This window comes from Cervus elaphus, chromosome 20 (genome assembly GCF_910594005.1).
Source record: "Cervus elaphus chromosome 20, mCerEla1.1, whole genome shotgun sequence".
Classification (NCBI taxonomy): Eukaryota; Metazoa; Chordata; class Mammalia; order Artiodactyla; family Cervidae; genus Cervus; species Cervus elaphus.
Window position 1 is genome coordinate 92,080,793 of NC_057834.1, and position 21,848 is coordinate 92,102,640.

At 35.7% G+C, this 21,848-nt stretch overlaps 1 protein-coding gene across 4 annotated transcripts in view; it reads right to left on the reverse strand.

The window, feature by feature from the left end:
• Window positions 1–21,848, reverse strand: part of LOC122677090 (serine/threonine-protein kinase TNNI3K) — a 355,674-nt gene that overhangs the window by 297,352 nt on the left and 36,474 nt on the right. For 2 of the 4 annotated variants that reach the window (XM_043876893.1, XM_043876894.1), the window contains 4 exons: window positions 16,282–16,438; window positions 15,559–15,667; window positions 1,304–1,389; window positions 154–251 (listed from right to left, as the gene is read on the reverse strand). In XM_043876893.1, the coding sequence (XP_043732828.1) occupies window positions 154–251; window positions 1,304–1,389; window positions 15,559–15,667; window positions 16,282–16,321 (333 nt within the window). In that variant the 5' untranslated portion in view covers window positions 16,322–16,438. Of the gene's footprint in view, window positions 1–153; window positions 252–1,303; window positions 1,390–15,558; window positions 15,668–16,281; window positions 16,725–19,012; window positions 19,031–21,848 lie in introns of those variants that run through there. The other 2 variants (XM_043876895.1, XM_043876896.1) reach the window with 2 other exon arrangements.

The following is a 21,848-nucleotide window of genomic DNA, read 5'->3' on the forward strand; positions in this document are numbered from 1 at the left end:
TTCTGATGATATCTGCTCAACAAAGAGGTAGCTAGAACTCTATCCAGAACATAATGCTCCCACCACCCTGCATATTTTCCATGATCACCAATTTGAAAAATCAAACAAAAAACAAAGCCCATCATCTTTGGTTCTAATACAAAACTTGTGTACCTTGTAAACTGCCAAATGCAAGGCTGTAAATCCATTTCTTGTCAGTCGAGATGGGCGGAGACCTTTTAACATAAGGGTTCTAATATGTGACTTGTTGCCTTAGAGAAAAAAATTGAGAAAAGTCAAATTGTGGAGATAGACTAAGTGACTTAAAAATCTTTAAGTTAATCTTTAGTGGAATGATAAACATCACACCAATGTATGAAAATGTCAGACTGCTGTTCTGCAGGCCATTTGTTGAGTTGTCAGTTAATACGTATTAGTGAACAATTCTACTATATTTAGAAAACTTTGTGCTGTGTATTTTAATGAATTCATGCTACATTTTTTATTTGGTGCTCTTCTAATAATACTTTAAAAAGTAAAAACATGAAAACATTCACCCTAGTAAATGATTTAATATTTGTGAAAAAGCTTAGATAGAAATCAGAACATCACTACATCATTAGTTTATTTAGATCAGAGAAATGTGGAGGAAATGACTAAGGTTGTAAAGGTGTGTTTAAATTTGGGAAGATATGTTGTTTGGAGAGTGGTGATGGGATATATTTAGAGTCAATACTTATACATTATTGTTCTTTTAAAAACTGAGTCCAAAGCATAGTAGCTTGGATTAACAAAAAAGTATTCATTTACCAATTCAGTAAATTTATTGAGTACCTGCTATATGCTAGGCACCATCCTAGATGCTTGGGATACATTAATGAACGGAACAGAACATGTTATGAACCAAATTTCACTTAGTCTTCACTTTGACCAAATTTCAATTTGGGATTTTGTCTTTGACATTTATTACTGTATATATATCTGACTGCAGATTGTGAAGCAATTGCTTGATGATGTTTTGGGGAATGTTTTAAGTGCATCTGAATTTAACCTAATCCCTGACTAGCATGCCTGATACTGAAAAAAATGCCTTTAAAAAAATTTCCAGGCATACCTGATTCAAGGTAGGAACACAATAAAACTTAAATTCAGAGTTAAATCAATTGGAATATCTGTCTAGAAGTTAGTTACTTCTTCACCTGAAGCAAAGCAAAAGAAAAAACTGAGTAGGAATAGAATTCTCTTGTAGACTATTAAGCAGCTCAAATCACTGACCATATATACATATAACTAGTTCACAGAGTATTGAGTTCCAAGCACTCACCTCCACAAATGCAACATAAATGAAGTAGAGATAGACCATTTTCTGTGCGGTAATTTAAATTGACTTTACTGAAGGCATCATCAGAGCTAAAAAAAAAAATTTACATATGATTACAAATTTCAGCTTTTAGTTTATCATTTTCTCATTTGAAAAATTATAATAGGAATCTTGTTGCTACAAATTCAGAAATATGTCTTTTATAGGATTCTTATGTACCTAGAAAAAATAATTTTGATTATACCTCTAGATGAAGAGGGGCTTCCCTAGTGGTTCAGCAGTAAAGCATCCTCTGGCCAATGCAGCAGATATGAATTCAATCCCTGGGATGGGACGATCCCCTAGAGAAGGTAATGGCAACCCACTCCAGTATTATTGCCGTGGACAGAGGACCCTAGTGGGCTACAGTTCATGGGGTCGCAAGAGTCAGACATGACTTAGTGACCAAACAACAACTAGCTGAAGAACAATTAAAATCACGAGAAATAATATTAAAAATTAGAGAGATCAAGTTTAAATTAATGATTCTCATACAAGGTTACGTTCTATGTACAATTTGAACTTTTCAGGGCACCCTGATGAATTAAAATTTATGTATGAGTAGAAAACACAGATATTTGAAAGGAAACATTTCTCTCACAAGCAATATCTTATATAATACTTATGGAGAAATTCAAGAAATTCTCTCCAAAAAGAAAAAAAAAGTAGCATTTGATAAGATTCTGGAGACAGGAATAGAGTCCCACTGTATTACAAATTCTGCCTGAAGGAAAATTTTCTTATACTCTGACTGGGGCAGATTTCACAGATAAAGAAGGTCTAAACTCTGATAGGGTACTATGATACAGTCCCAGGTGAGAAGACAAGTAGTGTTACTGATTCACTTAATGAAATCCTTGACTTTGTCTGAACAAAGACCATTGCCCCAGGAGGGCCCTAGAGAGCCAGAGGTAGCCTTTGAAAAAAATGTAAAGCTAAAATTCTTGACCTCTTGAGGTCACTGGTACTGCCAGGACATTTTTTTCAGTAGATATGAGATCACATCTTTGGCCTCCCAGGTTAATTTCAGGCTGCCTCCTGCCATTTAAATCTCCAGCAGCTTTAGTGAGATAGCAAAGTCTTTGGTGAATAAGCCTTCTATTATCATTCGTAAAGTACTTACACTTGAAAGGTACTATGAATTCAGAACATTATCAAGGCGCCCAGTTAAAAACTTCAAAAGCTATTGAAATTTTAAAACAGAAAAAGAAAAGGCGCTATTCTCCAGAGTGCTGCTAAAAAGAGAAGCCTCTAATTCTAGGGAATTTGAAGGATCTCAGTAAAATGCTTTAATTAGCAATGGCAAGTCCAGTGGTTTGTTCTCAGAGACATAAGAACATTCCAGAATTTTCCCACCCCCTTAGCCTTCTTGCTTTCCACATTCAACTTCTCAGTAGCAAAGTCCATAGACACATTTACTCATGTTGAGAAACATACCTCAACTAACTTTGGAATGCCACACACAGAAGTACAATAAATTCCAAGTCATTTTTACTAATCGTTAATATGGCAAGGAGCCCAGGATTTCATGAAAAATAGTTAAGAATTTAACTTGCTTCTACTTGCACTTTCCCTAATTGTAAATGGTATACCTATTTCATAATATGAATGGAAACTTTATGAAATAATTTGGTTCTTGTAAATACAAGATAATTACAAATAATACAAATAATTTGGTTCTTGGAATAACATGGCCTTAGGCTGAGCCAGACATCTAAATTCTCAAAGTTAATTGTATTATAGATGTCTTGGAGATATTTCATTGATAGGTAATCCTAAACAAAGTGCACTCAGTAGCCCAGACTTGGAAATGCATTCACAGACATCTTCTCTATAGTTTTGATTTCAAATAACACCAGTTTTCTGAAGAGCTGAACTCAGCTTTTAAAGCTAGGTAGATTGGATTTTTCTCTTAAAATCTGTAGGAAATTAGTGCCCATAATGGACTTCCCTTTGGCCCATAATGTGTCAAAGCCTCTGACTGTGTGGATCACAATAAACTGTGGAAAATTCTGAAAGAGATGGGAATACCAGACCACCTGACCTGCCTCTTGAGAAACCTGTATGCAGGTCAGGAAGCAACAGTTAGAACTGGACATGGAACAACAAACTGGTTCCAAATAGGAAAAGGAGTATGTCAAGGCTGTATATTGTCACCCTACTTATTCAACTTATATGAAGTGTACATCATGAGAAACGCTGGGCTGGAAGAAGCACAAGCTGGAATCAAGACTGCCAGGAGAGATATCAATAACCTCAGATATGCAGATGACACCACCCTTATGGCAGAAAGTGAGGAAGAACTAAAGAGCCTCTTGATGAAAGTGAAAGAGGAGAGTGAAAAAGTTGGCTTAAAGCTCAACATTCAGAAAACGAAGATCATGGCATCTGGTCCTATCACTTTATGGCAAATAGATGGGGAAACAGTGGAAACAGTGTCAGACTTTATTTTTTTGGGCTCCAAAATCACTGCAGATGGTGATTGCAGCCATGAAATTACAAGACCCTTACTCCTTGGAAGGAAAGTTATGACCAACCTAGACAGCATATGAAAAAGCAGAGACATTACTTTGCCAACAAAGGTCCACCTACTCAAAGCTATGGTTTTTCCAGTGGTCATATATGGATGTGAGAGTTGGACTATACAGAAAGCTGAGTGCCGAAGAATTGATGCTTTTGAACTGTGGTGTTGGAGAAGACTCTTGAGAGTCCCTTAGACTGCAAGGAGATCCAGCCAGTCCATCCTAAAGGAGATCAGTCCTGGGTGTTCATTGGAAGGACTGATGTTGAAGTTGAAACTCCAATACTTTGGCCACCTGATGTGAAGAGCTGACTCATTTGAAAAGACCCTGATGCTGGGAAAGATTGAGGGCAGGAGGAGAAGGGGATGACAGAGGATGAGATGGTTGGATGGCATCACCAACGTGATGGACATGGGTTTGGGTGAACTCCGGAAGTTGGTGATGGACAGGGACGCCTGACATGCTGTGGTTCATGGGATCGCAAAGAGTCAGACACGACTGAGTGACTGAACTGAACTGAATGGGCTTCCCTGATGGCTCAGATGGTAAAAATCTGCCTGCAATGCAGGAGACTTGGGTTCGATCCCTGGGTGGGGAAGATCCCCTCGAGAAGGGAATGAATGGCTCCAGTATTCTTGCCTGAAGAATTCCATGGACAGAGGAGCCTGGTGGGCTATAGTCTATGGGGTCTCAAAGAGTCAGACAAGACTGACAGACTAACATTTTCACTTTCAGTGTCCATAATAAAAAGGAAAAGAAAACTGTAAGTAGCAATTGAAGATTGCTCTGAACTGCTTTGGCTTTTCTTCCTTGGTCCTGTCATCATCCAGCAAAGGAAACACACAATAAGAATACAAGACAGAACACAGAGCATTGGAGTGGGGCAGGAGAGGGAAGCCTTCTGTTAAATGTAAAGAGCTACATAAAACCTTCAGCCTGAGAGAGAATGGGAGAAAGTACTTTCTTGTGAGGTAACTATAATGGAGTATATGACAAATGCTGAAAGAAGATAGAACTTGAGAGCTCCTCTGGAGTAATAAACCCTTGAGTAAATTAGTTTGTCAATGTGTATCTCTATTATTATGCAGCGATACCCACCATGTTTTGATGTTTTAAAAGTGGAAAAAATCATTTCAGCAGTGTAAGTACTTAAATCATGGGCATTGTATATACACCAGGATTGAAATCTTGTTTCTGTTTTTTTAAGTAATTATTTTTCCCCCTCCAATTTGAGCAAGTTATTTAACCTCCTCAAGGCTCGTTTTCTTCAGTTAAAAAATTATTAAAATGATTCATATGACATTCTGTGAAGAAAATGAGATTAAATCCTTACTATAGTATTTGTTACATGATATGTTATTAAATGTCATTTTGATTTTTAGCAAGTTTATTGTGACTATATGACTTTCCTTTTGTAGTGTAAATCTTGAGAGAATTTTAGCACAGTTTTCAAACCAAGTTTGACCTTCTTTGACCTTTCACATTTGACAACCTGCAAAATTTCCCTATTTTGACTTAAGTTCACTGTTGCAACATCTAGCACCTATCAGTGATTCAGAGCAACTATCAGTGATTAATAGCGCAAACTATGATTGTTTTGTGATGCAAGTCCAGCAGCATCATTATTATGGGGAAGGTATTAACACTGGAGAGATTAAAAGAACAACAAAATCCAAAGGAATAACGGTTGTGCTGAAAGTCATTTTACTGAGAAGATAAAGATAGACTCAATTGCTTTCTTTTTCCATGATCTAGCTTTGATGATATATTCAATCAGTCTGGCACAGAGTCTACTGAACATCAACTGTGTGCTCCACCTCTGTTCTTAATGCTTGTTTCAGGTTGTTTTCAACAGTCTATTTGATAGAAACTACTCACTAATTCCCAGATCATTTAAGTGCCTCAGTCTTGGGAATATGCATACTAGATAGAATCTTGCAACTGACCTTAGCATTAATCCTGATCTCTAATGCTCCAACCAGCTTTGCAAAGGAAGTACATACTGAATAGACAGAAAAGTAAAGTGCTAACATCCAGTGTTTTATTTCCAAAAAACACCAAATGAATGTCTATTTACATAAGACTGATAATATGAATTATATTAGAGACTTTTTATTTAACAATCATTCTTTAACTTATTAAAGTTATACTAGACTTGACCACTCATAAGTGAATCAATAGTAGTGGTGGTTTAGTCGCTAATTTGTGTCCTACTCTTGCAACTCCATGGACTGTAAGCCAACCCAGGAATCACCCTGCACGTCCTTCATTACAGGGGTGAATCGGTATAGAGTGCTAAATAGCATTTTGTCAAAACTGAGCTGTAATCTCTTATTTTTGTTTTCCTCTTGAATTCTATTCTCCCTGAACTCATGCAGCTTCTGTTAATGCCAACAAAATGAATAAGCAGAAAATAGACTCCCACAGTGGCAGTTGAGTGCAATTTTAATAGTGAAATTTTAATCTAAACTTTAATGACAGGAATGTAATTTTTTTAATGAGAGTAACTTTTGGGCTATATTTGAATTCTAATTCTTACTTCCTGTTTGCTTATATTCAAATATTTCTGTTTTGACACATGCAATTAAAATAGTCAAGATTTTAAAGCAATCATTCCTGGGAAAGATATTTCTTTTTCTCTTCTTCCGCTTCTTCTAAAGGAACTATATATGTCAAATTCACTGCCAAGTGAATATCACTTACATATTCTAATATTCTAAGCTCAATTTATTTTTTAATTTTCCCTTACATTTTTCATCACCTGCCATGCCATACTATAACTTAACATATCCTAATGAGTTCACACTGCTTGCTGGGGCATGAATGAAGTTCCTAATTAAAATGAAGTCATTATTATGAATATACTTCTAATAGTAAATTCTGTCCTTAATCATTAAAAATGGTTGTTTTGTGTCCAAAGGTTACTTTCTTTCTTGTAACATAATGGACTCTTTCCTTAGCCTTTATCTTTTATCCTGAAAAGTATGCAGTTTTGTGATCCAATGAAACTTCTTCTCATGACCCCATCCTTTCAAGGAAATATGTGACATGATCACAAATGGAAACTTATTAAAATTTAGCATTTGAACACTTGGCAAAGGCAAAATCTCCAGATAGGTAGATACATTTCTTAAATTAATTCATTAGCTGAAATGTAGGTAAAGGCGAAGAAGGTAGAAAGAAGGCCAAATCTTGTTATGGGCCATCTAGTTTCCAAAATTGATCATTTAGTTTTCAAACGGTTGGTTGTAACTTCTTGTGTAGTTTTTAATGGATGCTGCTGATACCTGCCCTCCAAAAAAACTCCAATAGAAACAGAAAAATCATCAATAAGACCTATTCCTAGGATGTATACCCAAGAAATATACATAAATGCATTTCTCCAGTATCTCCAAGATCAAGTTTGCAAACTAACACTATGAAGCATATTCATTCTTTCATTCATACCTTAAAAAATTATTGCGATATGGTGGTAGATAAAGAAGAGTTGGGGATTCCCTGGTAACTCAGCTGGTAAAGAATCTGCCTGCAATGCAGGATACCCTGGTTTGATTCCTGGGTTGGGAAGATCAGCTGCAGAAGGGATAGCCTACCCACTCCAGTATTCTTGGACTTCCTTAGTGGTTCAGCTGGTAAAGAATCTGCCTGCAATGTGGGAGACCTGGGTTTGATCCCTGGGTTGGGAGATCCTCTGGAGAAGGGAATGGCTATACTCTCCAGGGCTTTAACCTAGAGAATTCCATGGACTGTATAAGTCCATGAGGTTGCAAAAAGTTTTTGACATGTTACTGTATTCCTGGAGCTAAATGATATCAAAGACAAAATAAAGGACAGAACGGTACGGACCTAACAGAAGCAGAAGATATTAAGAAGAGGTGACAAGAATACACAGAAGAACTATACAAAAAAGATCTTCATGAACCAGATAATCACAATGGTGTGATCACTCACCTAGGGCCGGATATCCTGGAATGCAAAGTCAAGTGGGCCTTAGGAAGCATCACTACAAACAAAGCTAGTGGAGTTGATGGAATTCCAGCTGAGCTATTTCATATCCTAAAAGATGATGCTGTGAAAGTGCTGCACTCAATATGCCAGCAAATTTGGAAAATGCAGCAGTGGTCTCAGGACTAGAAAAGCTCAGTTTTCATTCCAGTCCCAAAGAAAGGCAATGCCAAAGAATGTTCAAACTACTGCACAATTGCACTCTTCTCACATGCTAGCAAAGTAATGCTCAAAATTCTCCAAGCCAGGCTTCAACAGTACATGAACAGTGAACGTTCAGATGTTCAATCTGGATTTAGAAAAGGCAGAGGAACAAGAGATCAAATTGCCAACACTCTGTTGGATCACAGAAAAAGCAAGGGAGTTCCAGAAAAACATCTACTTCTGCTTTATTGACTATGCCAAAGCCTTTGACTGTGTGGATCACATCAAACTGTGGAAAATTTTTCAAGAGATGGGAATACCACATCACCTTACATGTCTCTTGAGAAATCTGTACGTAGGTCAAGAAGCAATAGTTAGAACCAAACATGGAACAATGAGCTAGTGCCAAATTGAGAAACAATTACATCAAGGCTGAACATTGTCAACCTACTAATTTAACTGATATGAAGAGTACATCGTGTGAAATGCTGGGCTAGGTGAAGCACAAGCTGGAATCAAGATTGCCGGGACAAATATCCATAACCTCAGATATGCAGATGACAGCACCCTTATGGCAGAAAGCAAAGAAGAACTAAAGGGCCTCTTGATGAAAGTGAAAGAGGAAAGTGAGAAAGCTGTCTTAAAATTCAACATTCAAAAACAAAGATCATGGCATCTGGTCCCATCACTTCAGGGCAAATAGATGGGGAATCAAAGAAAACAGTGACAGACTTTATTTTCTTGGTCTCCAAAATCACTGCAGATGGTCACTGCAGCCATAAAACTAAAAGACACTTGCTCCTTGGAAGAAAAGTTATGACCAACCAAAACAGCATATTGAAAAGCAGAGCCATTACTCTGCCAACAAAGGTCCATCTACTCAAAGCTATGGTTTTTTCAGTAGTCATGTAGAGATGTGAGAGTTGGACTATACAGAAAGCTGAGTGCTGCAGAATTGATGCTTTTGAACTGTGGTGTCAGAGAAGACTCTTGAGAGTGCCTTGGACAGCAAGGAAGTCAAACTAGTCAATCCTAAAGGAAATCAGTCCTGAATATTCATTGGACGGACTGATGCTGAAGCTGAAACTCCAATACTTTGGCCACCTAATGTGAAGAAGTGACTCCTTGGAAAAGACCTTGATGCTGGGAAAGATTGAAGGCTGGAGGAGAAGGGGATGACAGAGGATGAGAGGGCTGTATGGCATTACCACCTCGATGGATATTAGTTTGAGCAATCTCTGGGAGTATGTGATGGACAGGGACACCTGGCATGCTGAAGTCCTTAGGGTCGCAAAGAGTTGGACATTACTGAGCAACTGAACTGAAATGAAAGTATAATTAAAGGAAATAAAATTGATACAATGAGAATTCTTAACTCATAGGGTTATTTTGAGGTTTAATTGAGTTAGTTTTAAGACTTTTGTAAGTACTAGCTGCTGTAATAATTATTTTTACTAGAGTGTTGAAACTATTGGTATTAATTATTTTAACCTTTTTATTATTTTGCCTTGCATTTGAGAAGAGGGATAGGAAAGTAGAAACGGAAGATGAAGGCAGCATGGGATGGGAGGGAAGGAGGATAAAAATGGAAAAAAAATGGAAAGAGCCAGTAAGACTGAGTGAAGTACTAAGTTAAAGAGAAAGAGGCAGAGAGAGAGTGAGTGAGTAAGTTTGAGATCAAGCTGCTTGAAAGTTTTTACACAATATTACTGTAAAACTATTATTCATAACTAGTTTTACTTAGTAGTAGTAGTGGTAGTCATTCAGTCTTGTCCAACCCTTTGCAACCCCATGAACTGTAGCCCACCAAGCTTGTCGGTCTATAGAATTCTCCAGGCAAGAATACTGGAGAGGGTTGCCATTCCCTTCTCCAGGGGATTTTCCTGACCCAGGGATCAAACCTGGGTCTCCTGCATTGTAAGTAGATTCTTTACCATCTGAGCCACCAGGAAACCCCACTAAGTTTTATATAGACAAGCAAGAAAAGATATAGAGAGGTAAACAGTCTTGGGACAGTGTGAATTCTCTGCTTTTTGGTTTGAGATCTTTTTATTTATTTGTTGCTTGTTTTCTGTTTCATTGTTATTTAACACAATGACCTTACCAGACATAATAAATAATCTTTCACTCAATTTTATTTAGATGTAATTTCCTCCCTCAATTCTCTACTTAGCACCCTGATAGATAATTTCACTCTTCTTAGGCAAGATCAGCTTGTATTGCTTCTGGAGTTATTCATTTATTTATCTGGAGTTATTCAGTTATTCATTCATCCAAAACAAACTATAATTGTTTATAGTTCTGAAAAAGTAGATCTAGGGGAGATACTTCATTTGTTGGATAAGCACGGTGGACTGCAGCTGGGCCCAGAGGAACTTTTCAGGAAGAAAAGAAGCAGGAAGATACAACTGAGAAAATGCCTTCATTATTTTTAACTTTCCTTTTTTTTTTTTTAATTCCTCTTAACATTGCAACTGCTTTCTCATGGAGTAGACTTTTGACTATTTTTATTTATTAAACCTAATCAATTTCAAAGTGAGACATTTCACAATTTCAAAGTGTTAATACACTATTGACCAAAGTATATCTACTCAATGTCAAAATAAGGTTAAAAATAAGATTAAAAAATAGGGTTCTTCTGATTATGTTGAAAAGTGATAGCACTGAAAAATCATAACTTCTTTGGGAATCTCTTTATAGATATATTACAGATTAAGCAGGTAAAAAGTAGGCTTGATGATGAAATCAGAAAAACATAGTTCTAAAATTTCTAAAGACTTAAAAATGTTGAAACAAAACAATTAAATTGGAAGTCTTTTAAAAGTTGCACGTGGAAAGCCAACTTGTAAGTGGTTTACAAAGATCGTGGAAGAAGTCCATGTATCACCAAGGGGTGGGGGTGGGATTGTAAATTATATTCCTCCACTCCCACATGTAGGGACAGTACTAATACACAGGACATAGCAAAACTGTACAGTGGCATTGTGAAGGTGAAAAGTTTTCAAAGATAATATTATCCATATTTCTTTTTTTTAATCCATATTTCTTTTCCCTCCAGTATGGGATGGGAGAGAAGAACAGAGGGAGGAAAAAAAGAGGGAGAGATAGTGAAAGTGAGTAAGGTACTAAGTTAGAGAGAACTATGTGTAACCTGGTTCAAGCCAGTTTAATTTGATTAGCCTTATTTTCTTCAGTTATAAAATGCTAAGTGCAATATATACCCCAGAAAGATGTGAACATAAATAATGATTATTACTTTTTAACTAACATTTTTGAGTGTTGTCCATGTGCCAGTTACTGTGCTCAAAGCACCCTACATGTATACTATTAAAATTATATGAGTTAATGCATACTAAAATACCTGGTAGGATGCCTGACAAATGGTAGGCATTAAACTGTCAATTTGTTTTCAAGTGATATACAAATAGGTATTACAAATAAATACAACTATAGATAAAGCTGAATAGACAAAGAAGCTGTCTTTAGTGAACATATATATTAATACCAGTTAATAGCAGACCTGTAAATTGATAAAGACAACACCAAGTAGTAAGTGTTATTATATTGATAAACACAAAGAAAGAGATGGTGCAGAGGAGGAAATAACCACACAATGTACTCCAGGGTACCACTTTTGTCTTTCCTTCTTCTGCTTCTCTATTTCCTCATCTTTTCCAGTCTCTCATCTATTATCTTAAGAAATGTTCAAAATTAAGAGTGAATGCAACTTTATTATAGAAGGTGAAGGAACATTCAATTCCCATTCCTCTTCTTTCCCATATCAAGTTCCCTTTGCAAAGCTGCTATAAATTGGCATAATCAATCATCTTTTAGCTCTTGTCTTTTTTAAGTTTAGCACTTATATTGCTTTGTATTATGTTGTGAGTGAAAGCTATACTGGAGATTGTGTATTTGATGTGACAGAAGTCAGTAACTAAACTGAATTCTTGCTTAATGAGGCAGAAAGTCTCTTTTAATGAATGGGATTAGTTGCTATAAAGAAACCTCAACAAATGAAAACAACCAAAAAACTGTAAAAAACAAAAACAAAAACCAGTCAAACTTATGTCTGCACTAGTGATCTTTCAGCTATGACTCTAGTGTGAAATGATTCATTTTAGGCACCTGATAGTTTTCTTGCTATCTACCTGTTCAGAGGAAGCCTGATGTCAAGCAGCATAACAGAGTTGTCCATCACTGAAGTACTCCTAACATTACATAAAGCATGAATAAACATGAGAAAGATTCCAAGATTTAACAGCTAAAATGTCCTAGATGCTCAATTAAATGTGATCTCATACAATATTTGGTTTCAGTCACTCGATTGTGTCTGCAACTCCATGGGCTGTAGCCCGTCAGGCTCCTCTGTCTGTGAAATTCTGCTTAAACTGAACTACTTTTAAAACTTTGGTGTGTGAGCCAATGAGTAAGACAATTTATAATATATTCTCAGTACTCCATTTTTTCTCTTTGCTTGTCATCTATCATTTTATTCTAGAGAAAAGAAAAAATCTCAGAACTTTGCCTTAGGCAGGATTGACTTTCTTTCCCTCTGATGCTGTTTTCCTTGATAGCAGAGCAGAGTACTCGGATTTTGTTTGTTTGCTTCCTTGTCTCTCTATAGACCATACTAGTTGACTTGCTTTCTGTTTTCATGTTCCTCATCCCTTCACCAAGCAAGCAGAGTTCTCAGCGCAACTTAGATATCTTTCGAGAAATGTCGTTTCCAAACTTTAGCTGAAGTATCATTTTTTCACACGCAAAGGTATTACTTGGGGAAGCTTGTTAAAAATTCAGGTCTCTGTAAATCAGCCCCAGAGATTCTGATTCACTTGATATGGGATAGAATGATGGAATCTAAAATTTTTGTAAGAAAACTGTTAGAGGTCCTTAGCCCTTGGAGAAACATGATTCTAGGCTGTGGGTAATCCTGGCCTCAGCCTCATTACTTCTGGATAATGGGACATTTCTACAGCTTCTTTAATGGCCTCAGTACCAGGTTACCAGTATTCCTTTCCTCAAAATGCCCTACCATCTTTGACATCCATTTTGATGAACTTCCTAATACTCTAGTCTGAAAAATGTTCAAATCCCTCTTGATCGCAATCTTTAAAAGTTATATATCAGATTTTGGCACTATTTTGAATTGTTTCAACATTTTACATTTTTGTTTTTGAAAATATCTTCTTGATGTGAAAACAATTTATCCTAATTTTCTCACTTCTTAATTTGAATAAACTTGTCAAAGTTACTCCCACTTGTCAATAAGGTCTTCAGTCTTTCAAACTGCCCTTATTTATCCAATTAATCATGATAATCAAAACCTCCAATTATTCAATACATACTGTGCATTAGGCCCTGTACTCATAATCTGACATCATTTTTCAAAGTCCTGTGAGGACATAATTACATTTTACAGTGTAAATGAGGCTCAAGGAGATAAAGCAATATAACCAAGGATACATTGCTTGTAAATGCTGACTGAAACAGCTTTCTTATCCAACTTAGATAAAATGGTCAAGACATAAAGTTTTCTTGGTTGTAGTAGACTTTCCATGGTACTCATCCATTCTTGCCTATATATACTTACTTAACTCTGCCTTTTATCTGGAATGCTTTATAAAACCAATGAATTAATCAAGACATCAAACTTCATATCTTTTGTATTTGAAAACTCTCCTGTTTTTCCTCCCACTTAGCACTTGTCATAGACTGTCTTCTGTGAGTTATTTATATATGTGTTTCCCCTCAACCAGAATGTGAACTCCTGGAACAAGAATCAGGATGTGGTAGGAAGAGCTCTCTCTATGGAGCTGGGTAGACCTCACTACAAATCATAGTTCCAATGCTTGACCAAATGATCTTGACAAGATCCATCGTCTCTACTCCTTAGTTTATTATCCATCAGAATGAATATTACTTATCACACAGGGTCATGGTGCTGATTAAATAATGAGTGGTTCATATCAATGTATCTGGAATAGCACCTTGAATATAGCTGGCATGATAAATTCTGAACTATAAGTTACACTGATTCCTGTCTTTAACCTATGCCCCCCACAATACTAATTAGCAAAAAGGAGGTCACATTTATTACATACACTAGAAATATAGGAGAAAAGTAGGCCAGAACAGGATCTGTAGAAACAGCTACTTGTTGTTGATATGATTTGAGAAAAAAAGTACATTTCAAGCTTAATCCTTAGAAGGATATGTCTGTTTAAATTAGCCTTGACATATTTGCACAATACTTCCCAAATTAAAAAAAAAAAATGACAAATAAAGTTGAGGAAAATCTCCAATTTAATCACATCTTATTCAGCGTATTTAACTGAGTCAATAAGAACTAGAGGACTTATGATTAACTTCTATAGTCATAGCTTTTTTCCAACAAAATTAATATGGATGCATAAATCTATTATACCACAGTGTCAATCACATCTCTATAGGAATTTCAAATGTTTTCCCGTAAGACAGTATGTGATAATACTTGCAAAAGCCATCCCAGGGTATCTCATCAAAGTGTCAAAATGGAGTTAATCATTTTGAGCTAAATAACATAGAGAATTAACTATTTCCTAAACCATAAACTGAATACTTGTGAAGGTCTTATTAAACCACTGACAATTTTATATAAACTATATTATACATGGGTAGTTTTATTTGCTAGTTATGTCAGCTTTGTATGTTTACTATATCTGAAATTTTTCTTAAAAATATGTCACTTGGTCATTGCTTTATTACCTTTATTTTCCAAGTAAAATGGATAGAGTTCTTTGTTATAAATGTATTATACGATTAACACAGCTATAAGTGAACATGGTTAACTGGCCTTCATGGGACTTTTCCTCAGTCAGGCAGCTAACTCAAATTGACTCTCCAAAATATATTGTTTCTCAATGCCAGATTCAATTTCTTCAGAAGGTTGCTAGTGTGTATAGGGCTCTGCCCCTCTTTTCTGAACATTTTGTGTCTTACAAGGTTGTGACACTATGCCAGATTATTTTTATCTTGTTATCATGGAACAAAACCCAGTGAAAGCCTGAAGCCAATATTACACATTGTTATATGATTGTTCAAGGGCAGAGCGATACTCAGTTTCATTAAGGGACAGCCTTTCAATGTCAAGGGACCAAAGGGTTTGATAAAACTGGAGTTCTCTGGTAGTCCAAAAAGAAAAATGTGGCCAGTACTCCATCACCATTTGAGAAGAGAAGTCTTAGTGTTTGCTGTTGGCATGGCTTATAAGAGAGATCTAATTCTAGAGATTATTCAGATCAGCAACAGTTTCTTTTCAAAGGCTAACCTTCAGGTTCCTCTCTCTTTAAACTTAAGTGATGGGAACAGGCAAGGCATATTTTAATGAGGCAAGATACTTGTATTTTAGGGTATGAATGGTCAGGGGCTATATGAAAGGTTAGAATATAACCTTATATTCTAAGGTTAATGTTGAAATTACATGGGTTGCATTTTTAAACATAGGTATAGCTAAAAACTAGATCAACAATGAAGACACATAAATAGAAATAATAACTCTGACAACTTTACCCAAATATATGCCTCAGTTCTGTAAGTTCTTTTTCTTTGATCTGCAGGTCATCTTCTAATCTTTCTATTACAATAACATAAGATTCACTGACTTTCTTCTTCCATTCATCTAGTAAAGAAAAACAAAAAGGGACTGATTCATAGCTGTGCTTTGCAAAATGTAGACACAGCTCATAACACACAAGTGATTAAAACTCTGTTCTTACTCTGAATTAAACAATACTTAATTTAAATTACTGATTGAGCTTAAAATGCAGATGTTTATATTTAAAAGGCAATCATATAGAATTGTAGTAATTAAAAACCCATTTGATACTGGATAATATATTTACATAGAAGAATATATTTGACTTATTTCATTTGATTTTATTGCATTATAATTATAGCAATCTCTAGTTGCTAGACAAGAGTTTTTAGGTTTTAAGTACTAGATACTTAAGATGTAATCCTAAAATCCCTATATTCAACAGTATTCCAAATTTTTTTCTTTAGCATTATACCTAGGAACTAAAACACTAGGGTATTATAAGAAATTTTGTGATTTTTTTCTAAAGATCTTTCAGAGAAAAAATAATTTGATAATTATTAACACAGATAATGTTAACACTTTTGCATAAATCTTGTCTTGTCCTCTCGCAAAAATTAGCAGATATTCCATTGAAATGTTAACTATATATATCACCTACTGAATTATATTACATTTAAAGATATAGGAATAATTACCAGTACAAGTTTGCGTTGGTCTGGATTTATAATTTCCCATTTGTTAGAAGTTTCTTCTTTTCCCCAGCGCAGTTCCTCAGGTTGCAAGATTCCAAGTTTAAGTGCAGTGACAGTCCAGTTGAAAAATACTTTGATAGTCTGGCTAAAAATAAGCTGACTGCCAAATGGAATGCCATGCAACAATGACAAAGAACAAAATAGTTTGTGGTTTCAAGGGTGAAATCATGAAAGGAATTAATCAGTCTATTTAAAAGAGCTATAGCAAAGATAAAGAGTAAATGTTTCCATATGATTATCTGCCTCCATCCATTGATTATCTACCCATATGTACTTTGATGGGCATTTCTTTTAATCTAGAAAGTCATTCTGTTACATCTGAGGTTCAGAAAGAGCTATTAAAACTACCTAGATCATCTTTCAGGATCATTTTCTCCTAGGCCAAAGTAAAGGTTGTTGGAAAATGGTGACTCATGATAGAATTTGTCTCAATAGAATATAAATAATGGAAATCAACATCCTATGGCATGCTACTAATAGAAATGAATGTGAATTTGGCCTACAGTAGAGCTACAAAATTATTTTTCCAGGAAGAAATTCTCAACATAGACCATGATTAATTTATATCACTTGTTGATTATATTGACCATGAGTCTCAGATAAGGATCTAAGACAGTGATTTCTGCAAACAGCAATTCATAACATAACAATGACAAGAACAATAAGATTACAGATAATAAGATGGAATGCTTAGCGTGCCCGACACTACCTAAGTGTTTCATATACATCTTGTCATTTATACCTTATACAATCCTGCAAGGTGTATAGTATTCTCATCTTGTAGATGAGAAAATCCAGATCTGCTAGCAGGTAGAGGAATCTGAAATAAATTCTGAGTCTATATGATTCTAAAGTCCAAGTTAGATATTACACTTCACAGTGGCATTTCTCCTTGTACATGCATATTTCTATTGATATAAATGAACTCATGGTATGATGTAGAATAAACGGAAAACCCAGAGATTTTCAACTATATATTTCTTTTGGATAATGTAATTATTTATACCTAGAATACACACACGTCAATCTTGAAATCCTCCTCTAGAGGCTATACTTTCAATGTAATGCACATGAATTTCCTATTTGTTAAAGTTGAATGTTCAAATAACTGCTTCTTTTTGAAGCAACTGCTTAGGCAAATTAATCATTTCCCACAACTTTTTCTCAGCAAAGGTAATCTAAGTTCCAGAGGGACGGTCTCTATACTGATCAGATATAGTTAAAGTCGGTATCTAACCTTATGGACATCTCTGTCCTCCCCTGGATATAATTCTCCTGATTTCTCCTCCCTCAGTATATGCTGCCAGGGCCATTGATTGTCTGCTACACTGTGGTGGCCTCTGGTTACTTGATCCATGCACTCAGCATTTTCCTTGTTTGAGGACTTTAGCTATACCAGCTTTCAGAACTTGTGTGATGCCCATTCCTTTAGGTCAGAAAGTCCTTGCTTTCCCCAGACATGCTCTTCTCAGGCTCACTGGCCTAGGCACCTGACTTCCTAAATGCTTGGTACTGGAGACCAAGCATTCAGTCCCATCCTGAAGTACTAAAGACCAAACTAGATAGTCTTTTTAAAGAGGCTGGCAATCTCCCAGAGCTACACCTTGGGAAGTAACATACAAGTTCCCTTCTCTCAGATTTCCATAGTTTTCATACCTTGAATCAAGAGGAACAGGGATGGGAGCCAGGGCTTTTGACTTTCTTGAGGACATCTAAATCTGTTTTTTCCCGATCTTCTTTCTTATTTCTCTCTCCACTATTCCAAACCTTATAACTCTGTGTATAAGTGGGTGTGCATTGCCTCTACCAATGAAGGAAAAGCTAATTCTAATATCATCTTACACTGTCTTTTCAAATTCCCCTTTGGTACATAAATTTAACGCATTGATTTTTAGGATTTTTCCTTTTAATTTTTGCAAATATTTTTATTATCTCAGAAAGCTTGGCTCTTACAAATGAAAGCTTTGACTTTCAAAGCTACAATTTTTGCAATAGGTTTTAAAATCCAATCAACAACTCAATTGAATTTTTCTATACCCTGAGGCAGTAAATTTTGCTAAAAATGGTGAAAATGATAATCTCAATACCTAAAATATTAAATGCTATTGAATTTCCTGCTTCCAAAGGAACTATCTATTAGCCCTTTGTGACTGTGAGTCAAGGTCATGGGTTGACGGCAATACAGATGCCTTCAGGGACATGAAGAAAAGGCTGGAATAAGTAAATGATCCAGGATAACAGTCCTGCTTTTCTTTCCTAAGGAATCCTGGAGGGAATCCACACAGAAGCAGGAAATATTTCCTCCATTGCACTGTATATCTCTGTAAAAATTACTTCTTTTTACCTTGAGTTGATAACATGCTGTAAATCGAGCATGATCTGAGATTTTCAGAAGTGCAGAATGTCAAATATTATCAAAAACAAAACCCAATTAAAAAAATGACATTAGTCATTTTTCTCAACTTCTCAAACTTTAGTGAGAGTAAACACTACCTGAGAAGCTTTGTGAAAACAAAAACCAGGCCTCTTTACCCAGAAACTCTGATGCAGTAGATCAGGAGTAGGGCTTAGAATCTAATTTTAATAGGCATCCCTAGTGATTCTAAAGAAGATGCTTACTTGAAGTTTTGAGGAGCACTATTTTAAGATGGCTTAAAGTGAGATGCATACTCACCAGGAATTTTCTGAGTCTCTGAATTCCATGTATGGGAAAAGAGGAGAGAAAATTGAGATAAAGACAAAAAGAAGATTGTTTCACATTTTCAGTAGGTTCTATCCTATGGTAATCACTGAGGCAATATGTGATTTGGCTATACATCTATAGACCCATGGGCTTCCCAGGTGGTGCTAGTGGTAAAGAACCTGTCTGCCAATGCAGGAGAAATAAGAGAAGCAGGTTCAATCCCTGGGTCAGGACAATCCCCTGGAGAAGGTCATGGCAACTCATTCTAGTATTCTTGCCTGGAGAATGCCACAGATGGAGGAGCCTGGTGGGTTATGGTCCATAGTGCTGCAAAGAGTTGGACACAACTAAAGCGACTTAGCACGCACACATGCATATAGTCCTGTACTATAAAACTGATCACAAAAGTGGAAACAATCAAGATGCATTTTACAGGTGAATAAACAAATGTGCATGTACATTCATACAATGCAAACTTATCCAGCAATTAAAGAAAGGAGCTACCAAGCCAAGAAAAGTCATGGAATAACTTTAAATGAGTATTGCTAATTTAAAGAGTCAGTCAGATAAGGCTGTACACTATATGATTCCAACTACATTTTGGGAAAGGCAAAACTATGGAGACAGTAAAAAGATAAGTGGTTGCCAGGGGAGCAGTGAGAAGGGGAGGGGGAAGAGGTGGAACACAGGGAATCTTGAGGGCAGTGAAATTATTCTGCATGATATTCTAATGGTAAATATATGCCATTATATATTTGGAAGAAACCACAGAACTATAAAATAGTAATGCAAACTCTGAATTTTAGTTAATAATGTATCAATAACAGTTCATCAATGATAACAAATGTACCAAACTAATTTGATATATTAATAATAGGGGAAACTGTTCTGGGGGAAAGGAAAGAATGAGTATACGGAAACTCAATACTTTCTGCTCAGTAATTCCTGTAAATCTACAACTGCTTTAACAAAAGGGTCTTATTAATTTTAAAAATTTTTTATTGGAATATAGTTGATTTACCATGTTGTATTAGTTTCAGCAGTACAGTAAAGTGAATCAATTATACATAAACATACTGTTGTTGTTCAGGCGCTAAGTCGTGTCCCGCTCTTTGTGATCCCATAGACTGCAGCACACCAGTCTTCCCTGTCCTACTCTGTCTCCCAGAATTTGCTCAAACTCATGTCCATTGAGTCAGTGATGCTATCTAACCATCTACTCCTTTTTTGGGGGGTACTTCCCAGGTGGCTCAGCGTTAGAGAAACTGAGTGCCAATGTAAAAGATCCAGGAGATGTGGGTTCGACTTCTGGGTTGGGAAGATACCCTGGAAGATAAAATGGCAACCCACTCCAGTATTCTTGCCTGGAAAACCCCATGGACAGAGGAACCTGGCAGGCTACAGTCCATGGGGTCACAAAGAGTTGGACACAACTGAATATTCATGCATTATTTTTTTAGATTCTTTTCCCATAGAAGCCTTTGCAGAGTATTGAGAAGAGTCTCTTGTACTATATAGTGGGTTCTTATTAGTTATCTGTTTTATATATAGTGGTGTGCATATGTCAACCCTAATTTCCCAGTTTATCCCTTCCCTTTACTTCCTGGTAATCATAAGTTAGCTTTTTACATATGCAACTCTACTTCTTCTGTTTTTGTCTTTTGTTTTAAAGAGTTTTTTTTCCCATGCAGACCATTACAGAGTATTGAGTCAAGATCCCTGTGCTATACAGGAGGTTAGTGTTAATTATCAATTTTAAATATAGTAGTGTATATATGTCAGGCCCAATCTCACAATTTACCTCTAACCCCTTCCCCTAATCCTCTGGTAACTGTAAGTTTGTAGAAAAGGTCTATTATTCTTTTTTAATTCAGGAAAATATAAATAAACACGAACAGAAACAGTAACTCCTTAGCAAGACCATTTGAATTTTTCCAGGCATGTTTGTTTATAACTCATAAAGACAGACTATCTCTACGGAATACATAACTAACAGTATTTGTTTTTCTTTTTTTTTGTTTTTCTTTTACACTTGCTTGTATGTATGTGTTTTTTCATTCAAAATGTCAGGGTAGATTTAGTAAATACCTTATTTCTTCAGCTATTCCTTTTTGACTAACATTCATGTTCTACTGAATTGCCTAAGTCTAATGTAAATGGTTTCATCTTTTCAACTGATTCATCAGAACAGTTCAGCACATACATTGATATTCTAATACTTCTGCAATAAGCCTATCTACATTCTTTTTGAATTCCTTTATTTTTGGTTATATGATTTATTTATCCCAACCTACGCTTGTGCATCTACTATTTTTATTTTATACTAGTCTCTTCATAAATATTTTAAAGGATGCTTTCGAGATGAAAAATACAAATTTGACCTTGACCCTTCTTCTATCTTTATGATTCCAGCAGAGAAATTATAAAGAACATGTACCTCATGAAATCAAACCGATGCACTTAAAACAATTTTTATCATATTTAGGACTGTGAATTCACATACACTTAAACCTAGATGATTCTTCCGTTGTTTATATAAGGTCTTGTTAAGATGTGCCCAAGTTTTAAAAGTTTAAATTTTTGATGTGTTGCATCTGATTGACAAGCAATTAAAAGAATCATAGCTTTAAAAATAATAGGCCAGAATTACTAATTGATATATATTTAGGTTTCTGTCTTCTTTTAATAAACATTATGCATATTGAAACAAAGTTATCTAAAATAAAAACTGAACACTAAGATGTCTGTATCTATTCAATTAAAAACATTCTTTGATTAATTTCTTTTCAAACAACATATTTTTACATTAGACAAGCATAATTTGTAA